The sequence below is a fragment of the Zingiber officinale genome, chromosome 8B (assembly GCF_018446385.1).
Source record: "Zingiber officinale cultivar Zhangliang chromosome 8B, Zo_v1.1, whole genome shotgun sequence".
Taxonomy (NCBI): Eukaryota; Viridiplantae; Streptophyta; class Magnoliopsida; order Zingiberales; family Zingiberaceae; genus Zingiber; species Zingiber officinale.
In genome coordinates this window covers 37,862,296-37,876,445 of record NC_056001.1, presented here as the reverse complement: position 1 = coordinate 37,876,445, position 14,150 = coordinate 37,862,296, and the positions used below count along the sequence as shown (strand labels likewise).

At 37.6% G+C, this 14,150-nt stretch overlaps 2 protein-coding genes across 2 annotated transcripts; both read right to left on the bottom strand.

The window, feature by feature from the left end:
- Positions 1-1,242: 1,242 nt before the first annotated feature.
- On the bottom strand, positions 1,243-3,884 carry LOC122015336 (CBL-interacting protein kinase 18-like). Its single transcript, XM_042572170.1, has 2 exons — positions 3,703-3,884; positions 1,243-3,039 (listed from the first exon to the last, which is right to left on the bottom strand). Exon 2 carries the CDS (start codon positions 2,736-2,738, stop codon positions 1,404-1,406), a length of 1,335 nt encoding a protein of 444 aa, XP_042428104.1. The 5' UTR covers positions 2,739-3,039; positions 3,703-3,884; the 3' UTR covers positions 1,243-1,403.
- Positions 3,885-5,287: 1,403 nt separating this feature from the next.
- On the bottom strand, positions 5,288-13,814 carry LOC122015926 (transcription factor RF2b-like). The gene is made up of 4 exons (XM_042573032.1): positions 13,117-13,814; positions 8,404-8,536; positions 7,206-7,290; positions 5,288-6,074 (listed from the first exon to the last, which is right to left on the bottom strand). The coding sequence occupies exons 1-4, from the start codon at positions 13,704-13,706 to the stop codon at positions 5,710-5,712; spliced, it is 1,173 nt and encodes a 390-aa protein (XP_042428966.1). The 5' UTR covers positions 13,707-13,814; the 3' UTR covers positions 5,288-5,709.
- Positions 13,815-14,150: the final 336 nt, after the last annotated feature.

The window sequence follows — 14,150 nt, the reverse complement described above, 5'->3', positions numbered from 1 at the left end:
CATCTCATATTATCCACCTCCACAGTGGGCTACTGCTGACAATGTCAATAATCCCTTAGCATATACTCACTTTGGGTCGACTGCTTATCAAAATCTATCGTTGATTGTCTGCATGATTCTTCCATACTGGCGCAACACTCCAATGGAGTAGGCTCAAGGGTACGCTAGCAACGGGCCAGCCAATGGCTCATCGGCCCAATATTTATACAAACAGGTAATTTAGTGAATCGCTGCGCATGAAAAATCCCAGTCCAGCTCTCAACAAAACAAGCTGAAAGAGAATAAGTTCTCGTATATCAGTTCTCTTTTTTCCCCCTTTCAAAGTGTCTTTTGATGTTGCAAATTTTGAAACTATGTTTTTGTTTGTTGATTTGTTGCAGCAGTAATTCTCTAGCTACAAATAATGCTAAAAAAAAGTGGAGAGAAATTAACTATATAAATTTGTCATAAAAAATTAATTAAATTTAAATGCAATGTGTTTTTTCATGCTAAGGCCATACTAATTAACACGCTGACTTATATTACATTTCACATATAGAACCTTAATAGTTTTGTCAGATTTTAACTATTTGTCCTTGAGCATATTCCATACTTGTAGCAGTTTCATCTCATTGCTAAAACAAAATAACACAAACTCAGGTGGAGCATTCTTTATTGCAGGTGCCCGAACATATTGGTTGGTGAGAACCACTGCACTGAAAGGTGACCCTTCACCTTTAATCCTTCATCTGACTGTTTTTAATCACTGGTCCCTAACATAATAATAATGCACACCAGCCGTGACTACTTTCCAACTGTAATCCAATGTTTCTAGCATTTTTTATACGCCACTGCTTATGAAGTCGGTCTTTCTCATTCCAACTACTGTATATTGGAGTTTAGTATGATTGTGAAAGATACTAATAAACTGCCTGCCACTATCAGAAGTGGTGCCATAAACTAACAAAAGGCACTGTTGCTTCATCATATTGCTAGTTTTCATACTTTGAAGTCCCTGGTTTTGCAGCACAACTGGGATGTGATAAATCTGTGTGCCTCAGTCGGCAGGAGCCTCTATTGACAGCCCTCGCTAGAGAGGTAGCACTTTTAAGTTTAATAACTCATTATATCACATAACTGAGCTTTTAGAAGCTTTAATTTAGTGTCAGTCACGTAAAATTATTTCTTAAAAAACATAAATGAATTTTCATGCAACAAAACAAATCATACTTGTGGCACAACCAAGCACGACACAGAGAAACAGAGGAGAAACCATTCCATGGTGAGCATTAATGAATTCATTTTCAATAGAACAAGTAGCACAGACAGAAGTAACAAAAATAAAAGCAAATATTAGGAGATTTCCTAAGCACGAAACGGAAGTTTACTTGCTAGTTTTGAATGTTGCAACTTGATCAAGCAGGTTAGAATTGCTGCTCCTCTCCTTGCCATGCCCACACAATGTCCTTCAGGGCTGGCCTGATTTCTTCTTTACACATTTTCCAGTATTCCAAGGTATCACCATTTGTCTTCTTCATCTCAACCAGATGGAGTGATGGAGTGACCTCAAATATCTCTGCATCAATGACCAAAACTCCTTTCTTACCTGACTTGGTTCCTTCCATTTTCAACACCCCATGATCCTTCTTCTTTATTTTAAACTTCATGTACTTCGCCACATCCTCCAATTTCGAGATGATGCTAGAAGCCGGCTGTGCTGATATGAATCTTGCTTCACTCTTGTGGTCGGGCTTTTCAAACAGACCCGAAAGGTCGAATCCATCAGAAAGAGATATGATGTCGAACGCATTTAAGTTGCTGAGCTTCCCCATCTCCTGTACCTTGGCAGCCATGTTGGTACCAAGGGAATTCAAAACTTCATCAGTGTTAGCTTGATCTACTTCTGGCGTTCCTTTTCCCTTTCTAGTTACTCCTCCATCAAGGGCCTTCCTGAACCAAGGATTCTCCATAATCTTTCCGGTTGAGATCCTTGTAGCAGGATTTGGGTCAAGAATGCGCGTTAGCAACCTCCTGACCTCTAAAGGGAACCAATTCGGACATCGATATTCTGATTTTCCAATTTTTCTGTACATCTCTATTAGATTTGAATCATGAAACGGAAGGTAACCGGCCATAAGAACAAACAAAATCACCCCGCAAGACCATACATCTGCCTTGGCTCCATCGTATCCTTTTCTGCTTATCACCTCAGGAGCAACATATGCCGGAGTACCACACGTGGTGTGGAGTAAGCCATCTTGTCTCTTAGACTCAGCAAGTGCACTCAACCCGAAATCTGAAATCTTCAAATTCCCGTTCTCATCAAGCAGAAGGTTTTCCGGTTTTAGATCCCGGTGATAGACGCCTCGGCTATGAGAAAAGTCTATCGCACTAATCAGCTGCTGAAAATATTTCCGGGCAACATCTTCTCTGAGTTTGCCTTTAACAACTTTGTTAAACAGCTCACCACCTTTGGCATATTCCAGGACAAAGTATATCTTAGATCTGGTAGCCATGACTTCATAAAGCTCCAGGACATTTGGATGCTTCACCATTCTCATCACCGATATCTCTCGCACAATCTGATCATTAAGGCCAACCTTAAATACCTTCTCTTTGTCAATTACCTTAATAGCAACACTTTGAGAAGTTTTAACATCCCTAGCATAGTAAACCTTGGCAAAAGTTCCCTTGCCTAGGAATCTCCCAATTTCATACTTCTTCATCAACACACTCCCCTTGTTTTCTACTACTGTCATTCTATCAAGTGCCTACAAATCTATGTCCGATTGCTTGATCGATCTAGACGCCTACCACGAGAAGAATAGCTCAACCATCGTCCCCAAGGTCGTTAACTAACACAAGAGTCTCACTAGCTCTGTCCTGCCATTGTGCATAGAGCACAGACTGGATCGCGCTATCGTCGATCCCATCCCAGGTGAACAAGGGAAGCTTAGCTGAAGCAACTCCGGCGGTGTCGATGTTAAACAAAGAATCGCTAGCGTTTAAGCACATCTTTCAGCATTCCCTGAAATTTGTCTTCCAGTTGTCAGCAGGACACTGCAAAGCTTTGCATAAGAAAATTCAGTTTTCCATCGAGTTTTAGGAAGGAAGATAGAAAGCCTGATCTAAAGCATAGCAGTTAAAGTTTAAACAAAAATTGGGAAAAATGATAGTTCTAATCCGAAAGGAAAATAACTCAATAAAAGGTTGTTAATGGTCAAAAGGTAAAGGAAAACGTAAGCCATATCATACGATCTGGAATAATAGGTGTTGATTGAGTTGATCAACGTCGAATCTAGTCAACGAGATAGTGATATTAAGAAGAAACTCCTTCGGATCATTAGATCCCATTAGCATTCAATAAACTACCTCTAGAAGATCTACTCCCAAAAACACAATGGCAGATATTAACGACGAACCAAATCATGCCAAAGTTACAGGGAAAAAAATTATTCAGAGCGGCAATGCGAGTAAGAAGACAACGCCATGAGAGAGAGAGAGAGAGAGATCTAAACGAAGTGCCGCATTTGAGATATCTGAAATAGAACCTTAGGCAAGCAGATCGGGATGCTAAAAACCAGGAGAGGAAGTTCTTGTTCAACACTACGATGCAGAACCCCAATTTTTTCCAGCACAAAAGAAAGGAAAAAATGGGGGCAAAAAACATAAATCACGGAAGACAAGAAGAAGAGCGCGAGGATCTCAACAAGGAGTTCTCACCTTCTTCAAGCGCAAGAAGATGGAAGTAGAGATCAAGGATGCGCCGATCGCGATCTCAAACTAGCCGACTTCGACTCCGATTATAAAGAGATCGGCAGATCGTTTGGAAGAATGGACGTCGCTTTCTCTGCTGTCGCCTCTCTTCCTTCCCTGCTATGTGTCCAGCCACGCGATTCCATAAAACCAAGGTTTGATGCCTATTTATATTTATTTGTTAGCCAACGGGTTGTTACCTACCCCAATATGTACCTAAACATGCTATGGAGCCCACGCTGTGAAGCCGCTGTTTTTGTTTGATTGTATTTTATGTTTTATATTTTTATAGGTAATATAATAAGGTAAAATTAAAAGGCTCCTCAAATTAGAACATTTCCTTTTTTCCAAAAAACAGAAAAAGAGCATCTCATTAGATTTTTTCCCACTTAAAATATCCCTTATATCAGGATTATTATAGCGGCTATTGAAAAGATATTACAACGGAAGCTATCTGAGTTGTTATTATAAAGTTGTTATTTATTTTCAACATTAGTGTATAAGTCAAGACTAATTGTTATGTCACGTAGGAGTTATTATGTAATTGTTATATTGCGTAAAAGTTATTATGTAGTTGTAATGTTCTATGATATAACTTAGTGGGTTAGTACCAGATAGATTTGTAGAAATAGATAGGGATCGATACTTGGTGAAGTCGATAAAAATATCTTTTCATGTGATGATTGGTTCAATTTTTCTATATACTTTTCTACATATAATTATGAGATCAACTGTGTGAGCGCTTGGGTTAGTATATGATTTTTTATATTGTTATAACATATAACACTTAATATAATGTTATAATAGTTATTTAGTAGTTTATGCAATTGTCTTTAAAATGATTTGGGTGAAAATTAAATAATTTTAATTAAATTGGTAAAAAAAAATTTTAATATAATAGTATTCACAATTAAAATTGAGAGTTTAAAGTTTTATAACTTAAGATTTAGTAGCTGAAATACATCATAAACCACTACAATTTGAAAAATTGTTTTTTTTCACACTTAATCAAACTCTACCAAATAACTTTTAGGCATGGTAACAATTACCGAATAGCTTTTAGACGTATTTGTCAAATAAAATCACTGATGAAGTGCCCTCTTAAATTTTTTTGTTTTCAAAGAGACACTCCTTAGATTCAGATGATTTATAAAATTTGAGACTCCTTTTATTTTTGCTAGTATAAGAATGCTTATATTATTAAATTATTTTTAAAAAGAGAGAGAGATATGTATGCGTTTGATTAGCTCAAGCTTATTTATTCGTTAATACAACTTTGCTTTTAGTTTTTTCTTCCGATGACCGTAACGACAAATTAGTTGACGGCACGAGAAAAGTAATGCACGCCGATCATGATGATGAACAATGAATGATACATGAATTACTTTGGTCCGTCTCCTCGGATTGATCTAGTGACTAGCGCGCATAAAGTGTTGTTGTAATAAGATCTGGGATTCAAATTTCAACAAAATCGAGATAAATACTTCCCTTATGTGCTAGTCACAATGAATGATACATAAATTACTTTGGACCAATTCAATAACAATTAATATTTATCAGAATGTTCACAAACAAATTAATTGTACAGAACTGAGTTGATACAGCTTCGCAAGTCAAATTCTAAACAAAATGTTGTACACACAATGACACAAGGAAGGATACAAATTCTAAACATGCCCAACTCAAACAAGGATTTCATAATCGCCAAAAGAAATATATATAATTTGTTCTTGGGTAAAATTTGACCTTCGATTCCCAACGATACAAGGAAGAATACAAATGAATCTTACACATCGTGAAAACTGAACTCGAGCAGAAAGCTTGTAGGCGATGAAAACGGAGGAATAATGCAATCCTGACATCTTCAACAAATAATTTAAGATTAATAGAATGCAAACTGTAGAACCATATGAGAAGGAAGCACAGGTATGAGTCGAGCTGAACAGATGAGAAGATGATTTGCCTGTCGGATGGTTAGAAGGTGCTGCTGCTTTCGCTGACAGATATTGCGGAACTCTCTGACTTCACAACATTGGAGGATACTTTGTTGATATCCAAACCCTGAAGCCTTCCGAGGGGATCTAGCCGCATCGCATCAGGGAGACTAGCTGGGTGACTCAGAATTTGGTGATTTGAGATGCCAGTCTGCGGCTGCTGGAACTGGGGCTGAAATTGGAGAGCTTGATGGTGATGGATTGGCTGTTGCTGGGGAAATGCAAAGAATGACTGGCTGTATGCTAGATTCTGCAGTCCGATGTCATATGTTTCATCGGGTTTTGATATGTCACCGGTTGCAGCCTTCAATCTGTGTAGTTCGTGATTCAGTGCCTCGTTTAATGCTGCAAGGACAGCATCAAACATGTTTTAAAGATGAAATGTGAACTAAAAGATATGGTTTTTTCTTAATTGAATCCACAGTGACTGTAATCATGTTGTTCAATAAATCTAAAATAAACTCTCCTAATGAAATAACATGGGGGAAAAATATTTAAAAAATTATATATTCCAAGAATCAAAGATTATGAGAATGATAGAAGTTCACAATGTATCCTATATGTATGGTTGGTTTTAAATGGACTTGTTGCATTTTGGGAATTTAAATCTTTTTATCTTAGTTCAATAACACAATCTAATAAATCTAGACTCTGGAAAACTCCATTTAAGAGGGATTAGAATCGGTTTAGGCAATTCTCATGCTTCGTCTAGGGTCAGCTAATTGGACCATGCAAAAGGTAATAATACTAATGACAATTGTGAGTAGGACCAGAAAAATCAATGAGAAACAGATCAGACAAACATCAAAAGAGACCATAGTTCATCTAATCTATGAGACTGTAAGCGTGATGTCAGTGAACATGGCCTCTAGGAAAATTTGGTAAGACTTGAGAGCATCATCACTGAAGTTACTACCATTTAATTAGTTTGTTTTGCTGCACTGGTGAAGGATACAAGAGATTGATCTGGAAATTGGGCTGTGTGGCTATATTGGGTTTTTGGTCTGATGGATGCAAACTTAGGACCAGCCCTATAAAAACATAACTTACAGATAGATGGCATGTTTTAGCATACATTTTACAAATATTTAGAAATAATATTCCAAACATGAAACTGAATAAATAAAGTTGATTTTTCGGAGTGTTGTTTATTATGGTTTGTGATTGACACCAAGATAACCCTTTGGAGGAGGCATAGTAAAAACATAATCAGCCACTCCCTCTACTGTGACATCAACGACATGCTAGATTGAATACATTCTAAACCTTAGTTGAAAGGATCTTCAAGCTGATTGTAACTTTTCCTATAGCTAAAATAGCATTTGCACTAAGTTATGAGAGTGGTTTCTGATTGCAGATAACTGTTGGAAACTGATTAATCATGCTGAAGAGAATGAATATTCCACTATACTTTTACCATGTCGAAGATAAAGAGAAAATAAGATGAGCAAAACACTGATAAAGCAAAATGCTTACCATCACGTAAATGAGCTTGTTGCTCCATAGCTTGTAATTGTAACTTGAGGTCTTGATTCTCTGCGGACAGTCCAGTTGTGTCTCTCTGGAAAGAGAATCAACCAGCGAACAGTGAGATTCATAAGTAGAATCAACTGTATATTTCAAGGTTCAATTTTACAAAATTCGCAAGAAATTTGGGAGTTTATATAAATAAGCTAATCGCAAAGGCACGTTGATATGCATACAGTGTAATGAAACAATCATCTGAGGACTTGAGACAACCTGGAATTTGAGACAGATAACACATTTACTGAGGCCTCAGTCATTTTGTGGTAGTTGACTATCTAGGGCTATCCAAAAAAATAAAGAAGAAAGTAGTTAACTAGAAGTTTGGATTTCACACAGTAAAATGAAACATCATAGAAGAGAATACAGCTCCATGAAGATTGATGATGATGACGATGAGAGTCCATGGACAATTAAAAGTTGTGTTTCCTCAGACTTGTATCTTCTTGGTTATAGATTCAACACATCTTTCTAAAATCCAAATACCATTAGCATTCTCAACAAAAGTGATTCTTGGAAATCTTCATTTGGAAACTCTGTTGAAATACTTGTGTGAGATAATGCTCGCAAATTTTAAACTCAAAACCAAACAATTTTGTAACCTAAACACATCTCAAATTCAACATCAACAGGCCATTATCAATCCCATCTATCTAGGGTCGAAGTATGCATCCTATCCTCCATAAAACTCTATGCACTGAAATTCATAAGTTAAAGAATTAGAGACATATGAAGATGAGCTAAAAAGTTTACTTGGGATGTTGGAACCACATAGAAAACTACACTAGAGCAAACAATCTGTGTGGAAAAGAACTGTTAGTTCACAATTGTTTGAATCATTTGAAACTCCAGTCACCTACTATTGTTGGAAGCTATAGAAAATAAAAGCATCAAACAATTCAAACAAGTAGCTGCATTAATATGAACACTGCAAATTTGATAAGCAGTAAGCACATACCTAAAATAGCCTAGACTGCTATCGTCAAAACTTATCTAAGCCCTATGAACATAAATCTTAACCAAATTTTCCAATGACATACTGTTACTTGTTATATAGATTTGCATAGAGCTTATATAGAGGATAAGATTCATATAACCAACCACAGATAGTTAGGAAAAATATGATTTGATGATGATGATGACGACAGACCTGAAATAGCGTGAGCTGTGCAGAGAGAGTGGTTGCCTCAGTTTGGAGGGTTTGGACTTTTCTTTCAAGTTCTGATATGTAGCGAGCTTTTCTTTCTTTGGAGCGAGCTGCAGACTGTCGATTGGCAAGGATCCTGCATAAAATGCATATCAAATATATCATAAAAACTTAATAGAGCCATTCAAAGACATTATAATGCAAATTTTAGATTGGAAAACATTTCCTATGCAAGAGTGTGAATTGATGCTATTTCCAGTACAAACTTGTAGATAGATTTTCCATAGTGAATTTAAGGTACTCAGATTTTTTTATGTATTCATTTTAACTGTATGTGGCAATGGAGGTAAAAAACAATTGATTTAATTGTTTGTCCATGATTCATATAGTTCATAATTCTACTAGTTTGCTAAGCATAATAAACCTTTCAGTTTCAAATAAAACATGTCATATTGCAAATATATTCCAAGTCATATGACTGCACATGTATTTGATGATGGTCTCATTAGAATAATTCTAAATATTCTTACACAACTTAAGATGACCATACAAACATTTTGAAAGTAGATACAGAAAGCATCTAAATTTCAAAAAGTTGTGCCACCAAGAATCAAAGCAGCTAACATAAGTAATACTCAATGATCATAGACAAGAGGGGTATATACCACCATTGCATTAGTTCAACAAGCATAAATGAAAATTCTCAAAGATTACATATTGCCTCAACCACATCTAAAGGTATAGAATGCAAAGAGGTTCAAGAAGACAATATGCAGGATGCAAAGACATAGAGTGGGATTATTACATAATGTTCAATATTTATAAACTCATTAAAATCAATAATAGTAATACACTGTAACTCAAGTTGTTAAGAATTCTATCATCTCTGTGTGAATTCAAAAATCACAAAATTGATGCTCAAAGTTATTACTATTTTCTAAGGGGAAGAGATCTATCTAACCATTTCCATCATTATTCCATTGTCTTCTCATAGTGATTGCCATGGGAGGGCTGTAAACAAGCCAATCCAAGCTTTGAGGTGTTCAAGCATATTTGATAAGGTAGCCGAGCCGAGCCTAAAATGAACAAAGCTATTGAAATGATTGTTCAAGTTTGGTTCGAGCCAAACCTAAAATGAACCAAGTTTGGCATGGTTTATTTCTTATGAGCTTGAGTTTGGTTCAATCTTGGCTTGAGCTTGGTTCGAGCTTGGCTTGAGCTTAGTTCGTTTAAATATTATCGAGCTCTCAATTCAAGCTTCTTTGATTGTTTGAAACTTTTGCTTGTTTGATTGGTTATTGAGCTTGATAATTCAAACTTGTATATGTTGGTGCCGGTTGCACTAACGGTCGAACTCAGGTTTTGATAAATGACAAAGTAAGGGGGCGTTTGGTTCAGTATTGTGGAATAGGAATCGGAATGGGAATCATAGTATTGTGGAATGGGAATGGATATGAGCATGGATATCACTTTTAAAAACAATGTTTGGTTAGTTGAATATTTTCTATCGGAATCAATCAAAATTTCCTTTTTTACCCTTAAAGGAAAATAAAAGAAAAAAATTAGATGTGAGAGAAAAATATGATGAGAGAGAAAGTGTGATGGGAAAGAATGAAGAGAGAGAGAAAGTGCGACGAGAGAAAATGAGAAAAGAGAGTAGATGAGAGAGAGCGTGATAGTAGAAGATGAGAGACAAAATATGATGAGTGAGAAAATATGATGAGGGAGGATGAAGAGAGAGAAAATGTAATGAGAAAAAATGAGAAGAGAGTGTGTGACGGGAGAGATTGAGGAGAGAGAAAGTATGATGAGAGAGAAAGTTGATGAGAAAAAAATAGGAAAGCAAATGTGATCGAAGATATTGAGGAGAGAGAAAGCATGATGAGAGAGAAAGTGTGTTAAGAAAAGGGAGAGAATGTGATGAGAGAGATTGAAGAGAGAGAAAGTGTGATGAGAAAAAAAAAGAAAAGAGAGTGTGATGTGAGAGATTGAGAAGAGAGAAAGTATGATGAGAGAGGAATTATGATGAGAGAGAAAGTGTGATGAGAAAAAAAAAGAGGGAAGAGAGTATGATGGAAGAGATTAAGGAGAGAGAAAGTGTGATGAGAGAGAAAGTGTAATAAGAAAAAAAGAGTAAGGAAAGTGTGATGAGAGAGATTAAGGAGAGAGAAAGTGGGTGATAAAATGAGGAGAGAGAAAATATGATGAGAGAGAATAAGGAGAGAGAAAGTGATATGAAAGAAAAATTAAATAAATATATTTTGATATTTGATATTAAAGGAGAAAATTTTAGTTTTTGGTCAAGGGGTATTTTGGGAATAAGGGAATATTTTGATTGTTGAAAATAGGGTAATAACTCATTGAAGGGGGGAGACATAGGAATGAGTCATTACCTAATTATAAGGATTCATTCCCTTATTTGTATTCTCATTCCTATAATCCAAACATCAACAATGGGAATCAATGATTGTTATTCCCATTCCCCACTCTTATTCCTTTAAACCAAACGCCCCCTAAGTTAAATTAGGTTTGTTATGATCTAACGATGTAACTAAGTGTGTAGGAGAAGTCCAGATAGGTCGACGGGTTGACCGGATATCTGACAAGAAATCCAACTAGGTCGATGGGCTGACCGGATGGATAGCTGGTACGAAATCTAGATAAGTCGACAGGCTGACCGAATATCTGGCACGAAGTTCAGCTAGGTCAACGGGCCGACCGGATAGCTGGCACGAAGTCCAGAGATGTCGACGGGCTGACCGGATGTCTGGCAAAGCGGTAAGTTAAGGTAAGTCACTGGAAGAGAGTGACTTTGTGAGGGCGCGTTCCCCGTTTGAGGGAACAGTAGGCGTCGATCCAACTTAGATCCATTTCGGAAATCTAAGCTGAGATCTTGACTAGATTCTGGTCTCGAGGAGACAGAATTTAGTTACTACTCTATTTGCTATATTGTGCTAACTTTGTTTTGCAGGGTAATATAATTTTTATTATCTCGGACTAACTTTTTCTTGTAGGAAAATGAGTTGCTGGAAAACTCAGGTCCGGGCGCCCGGAATGCCAAAATCTATCTCAACGTTAATTTGGAGCACGCTGATTAGATGGGCTGACGTCACGGTCCATGTGCCCGGAAGGAATCCAGGCGTCCAAAACTACCTATATAAGCAGTCTTCTACCAGGAGCATAAGACACAACTTTCTTCTGCGATTGTCTTCTTGCGCACTATTCCAAAGAAGTTCCTGTGACTCCACGACGCGACTCCGGCGCCAAGTGACGCTGCTCCGACGATCGAGCAACACAACTCCGACGACAGAGTGACACGACTCCAACAACTGAAAGCAGCCTTCCAGATCTCTAAGAAGTTGTTGGTATACTTGTTTATTTCTGTACTTAAATTATACATTCATTGTATTTCTCTTGTAAAAGACTTGCGAATTATTAGTGAATTGCCCACCGAAAACACTCTCACGTGCGAGCCTTGGAGTAGGAGTCGACGAAGACTCTGAACCAAGTAAAACTTGGTTTGTTAGCATTGTTTTCATTGTTATCTTTCCGCTACGTACTCGATTTAATTCTCGATTTTTGACGATCGCTATTCACCGCCCCCCCCCCCCCTCTAGCGTTCTTCACGATCCAACAATATGTTCATTTTAATAGATTTTTTGTTTATTTAGTATGTTGATAAGGATTTTATTAATGAGCATGGTTTGTAAATATTGTTCACTAACGTTGTTCATTAATTGTTCAATGAACATTGTTTACGTTCACGAACGTTATTCATGAATATTAACAAGCTGAACACATATGTGTTCAAGCTTGTTCGTTTAGTTTAACAAGTTGTTCAAGCTTGTTTATTTAATTGATCTTGTGTGTATTGAACAAACATAAACAAGTTCTTACGTCTTACCAAGCCGAACATCAAGTTTGTTGACGAACGTTCAATTCATTTACAGCCCTAACTATGGCAATTCCAAGAAGGTAACTTCTAAGAATATCAAATATTGAAGTCTGATGCTACTCACACATGAGCAGCATAGGTGTATATATAAGTATTTGACCCGCGTGTTACTGAAAATATTTCTGCATGATCAATCGAGGTGTCTTGTATCAATTTGGAGTGTAGGTCTCCAACGTGAGTTTGAATGAGATAGATGAAGAGTCCTAAGTGTTAGGTTTAGTCTGCTAGAACAATAAGACACTAGAAGTATCAAACCTAAAACCTAGCCAATTTGTAATAAAAAAAAGGTCAAGATGTAAGTGTAATCATAATAAAAATGTGAAGTACCCACCTGAAAACTTTAAATTATGGCAGGATCTCAACTTTCATTTGAAATGCTGTTACCTAGAAATTTGCAATTTTTCAAATGCATGGTTCATTTTGACTGATAATTAGCAAGTACAGTGAGCACCTAGAGTTGAAGCCTTGAGCACTCTTCATTAACTTCACCAATACTCGGAAGCCCCTACTTAATGTAAGGTAACTCAAGGATCATCCATTTAAACCTGTCAATGTTTTTATTTCTTGAGAGAAGCATTATCAGATGGTTCCTTTCTACTCTAATTCATCTCAGAGAAATAATATTCTAACAAAGTTGCTTATTGAACGGCAGAGATTAAATAACTATACAGAAAATAAGGCAATAAAAAAACGTACAAGAACCAGCTTAAGATGGCAGTCAAAACTTATTTTCTATAACAAAAACAGAAAAGCATGGGGACCTTTTTGCCCTCTTAGGATCGACAACGGCCAGTTCAGCAAGCTGCTCCGCCGACATTGCCTTTTTCGCTTCAATCCCTTCCGAAAACACACCTTCCCTCTTGGTCGAGGTTGACGACGTTGCCGACGATCCATCCACCGAGAAACTATGTCGATGCTTAGGCTTGGAAGCAGCAGCGACTCCGACCGGATCGCCGGCCTTCCTCTCATCGCCGCAGCCAGAGCTCTCAGCAGTCGGATCCGCACAGTCGCCGCCCTCCGACCCGGATCCGCTGGGTTCCAGCTTGCACCCCATCTTCTCGATGTCCATGAAGGTGCAGAAGAGATCATCCTCGGAGCCTATCTCATCTGCGCTCCCTGCCGGTACCGGATCACCGCCTCCGAGGTCGTCGGAGAAGCGTAATGCGAGCTCGGATCTGGCGCGACGGTGGTGGGAGGCTCGCGACTGGGGGGAGGGAGCGGGGAACAGGGATGGGGAACCATTGGCTGCCGCCGCCCCCGCCGATTCGACGGGAGGCGCATTGGGAGGGAGAATGCAGGCGGGGTTGAGGTTGGGAAAGGGGGACGACGAATTGGTGAGTCTTGGTTGCATCTCGTCCCACCACCACCGCCACCGGCTCCGCCTCCGCGCGTGGCCTCAAAATAAGGGAAGAAGACGGGGAAGCGGAGAGGATTTGTTGTTGCGTGTCTCATGTCTCATTAGGAGGAACTCTAATTTTGTTTTTTTTTTTTTTACTGTTTTTTTTTTTTCATTGTTTTTTTTTCCCATTTTTCTTAATTTTTTTTTTTAAAAAGTATAAATTTTGCAACTGCCCCATTTCATTTTATCCCCATATTTTTTATTTAAAAAACTCTTCCAGAATTTAGAATTTACCAAAATCTCTTTCGTAATTTCTACAAGTCTTTATCGGTCAATTAGGGTTCGATTCAAAATATAATTAGGAGAGAGACAATTTATAAGTGGAATAATAGAATTCGATTATCTAAATAGGTGATTTAATAAATTAAAATAATTCAAATTGTAATATTAGCACTG

What these genes read in the sequence shown, in the direction of transcription:
- LOC122015336 (XM_042572170.1), bottom strand. Translation starts at nt 2,738, where the DNA reads ATGACAGTAGTAGAAAACAAGGGGAGTGTGTTGATGAAGAAGTATGAA.
- LOC122015926 (XM_042573032.1), bottom strand. Translation starts at nt 13,706, where the DNA reads ATGCAACCAAGACTCACCAATTCGTCGTCCCCCTTTCCCAACCTCAAC. An exon ending in GATCCTAAGAGGGCAAAAAG is followed by an intron (nt 8,537 to 13,116) that starts GTCCCCATGCTT and finishes CATTTTATGCAG; the next exon opens with GATCCTTGCCAATCGACAGT. An exon ending in CACAGCTCACGCTATTTCAG is followed by an intron (nt 7,291 to 8,403) that starts GTCTGTCGTCAT and finishes TTCTCTTTCCAG; the next exon opens with AGAGACACAACTGGACTGTC.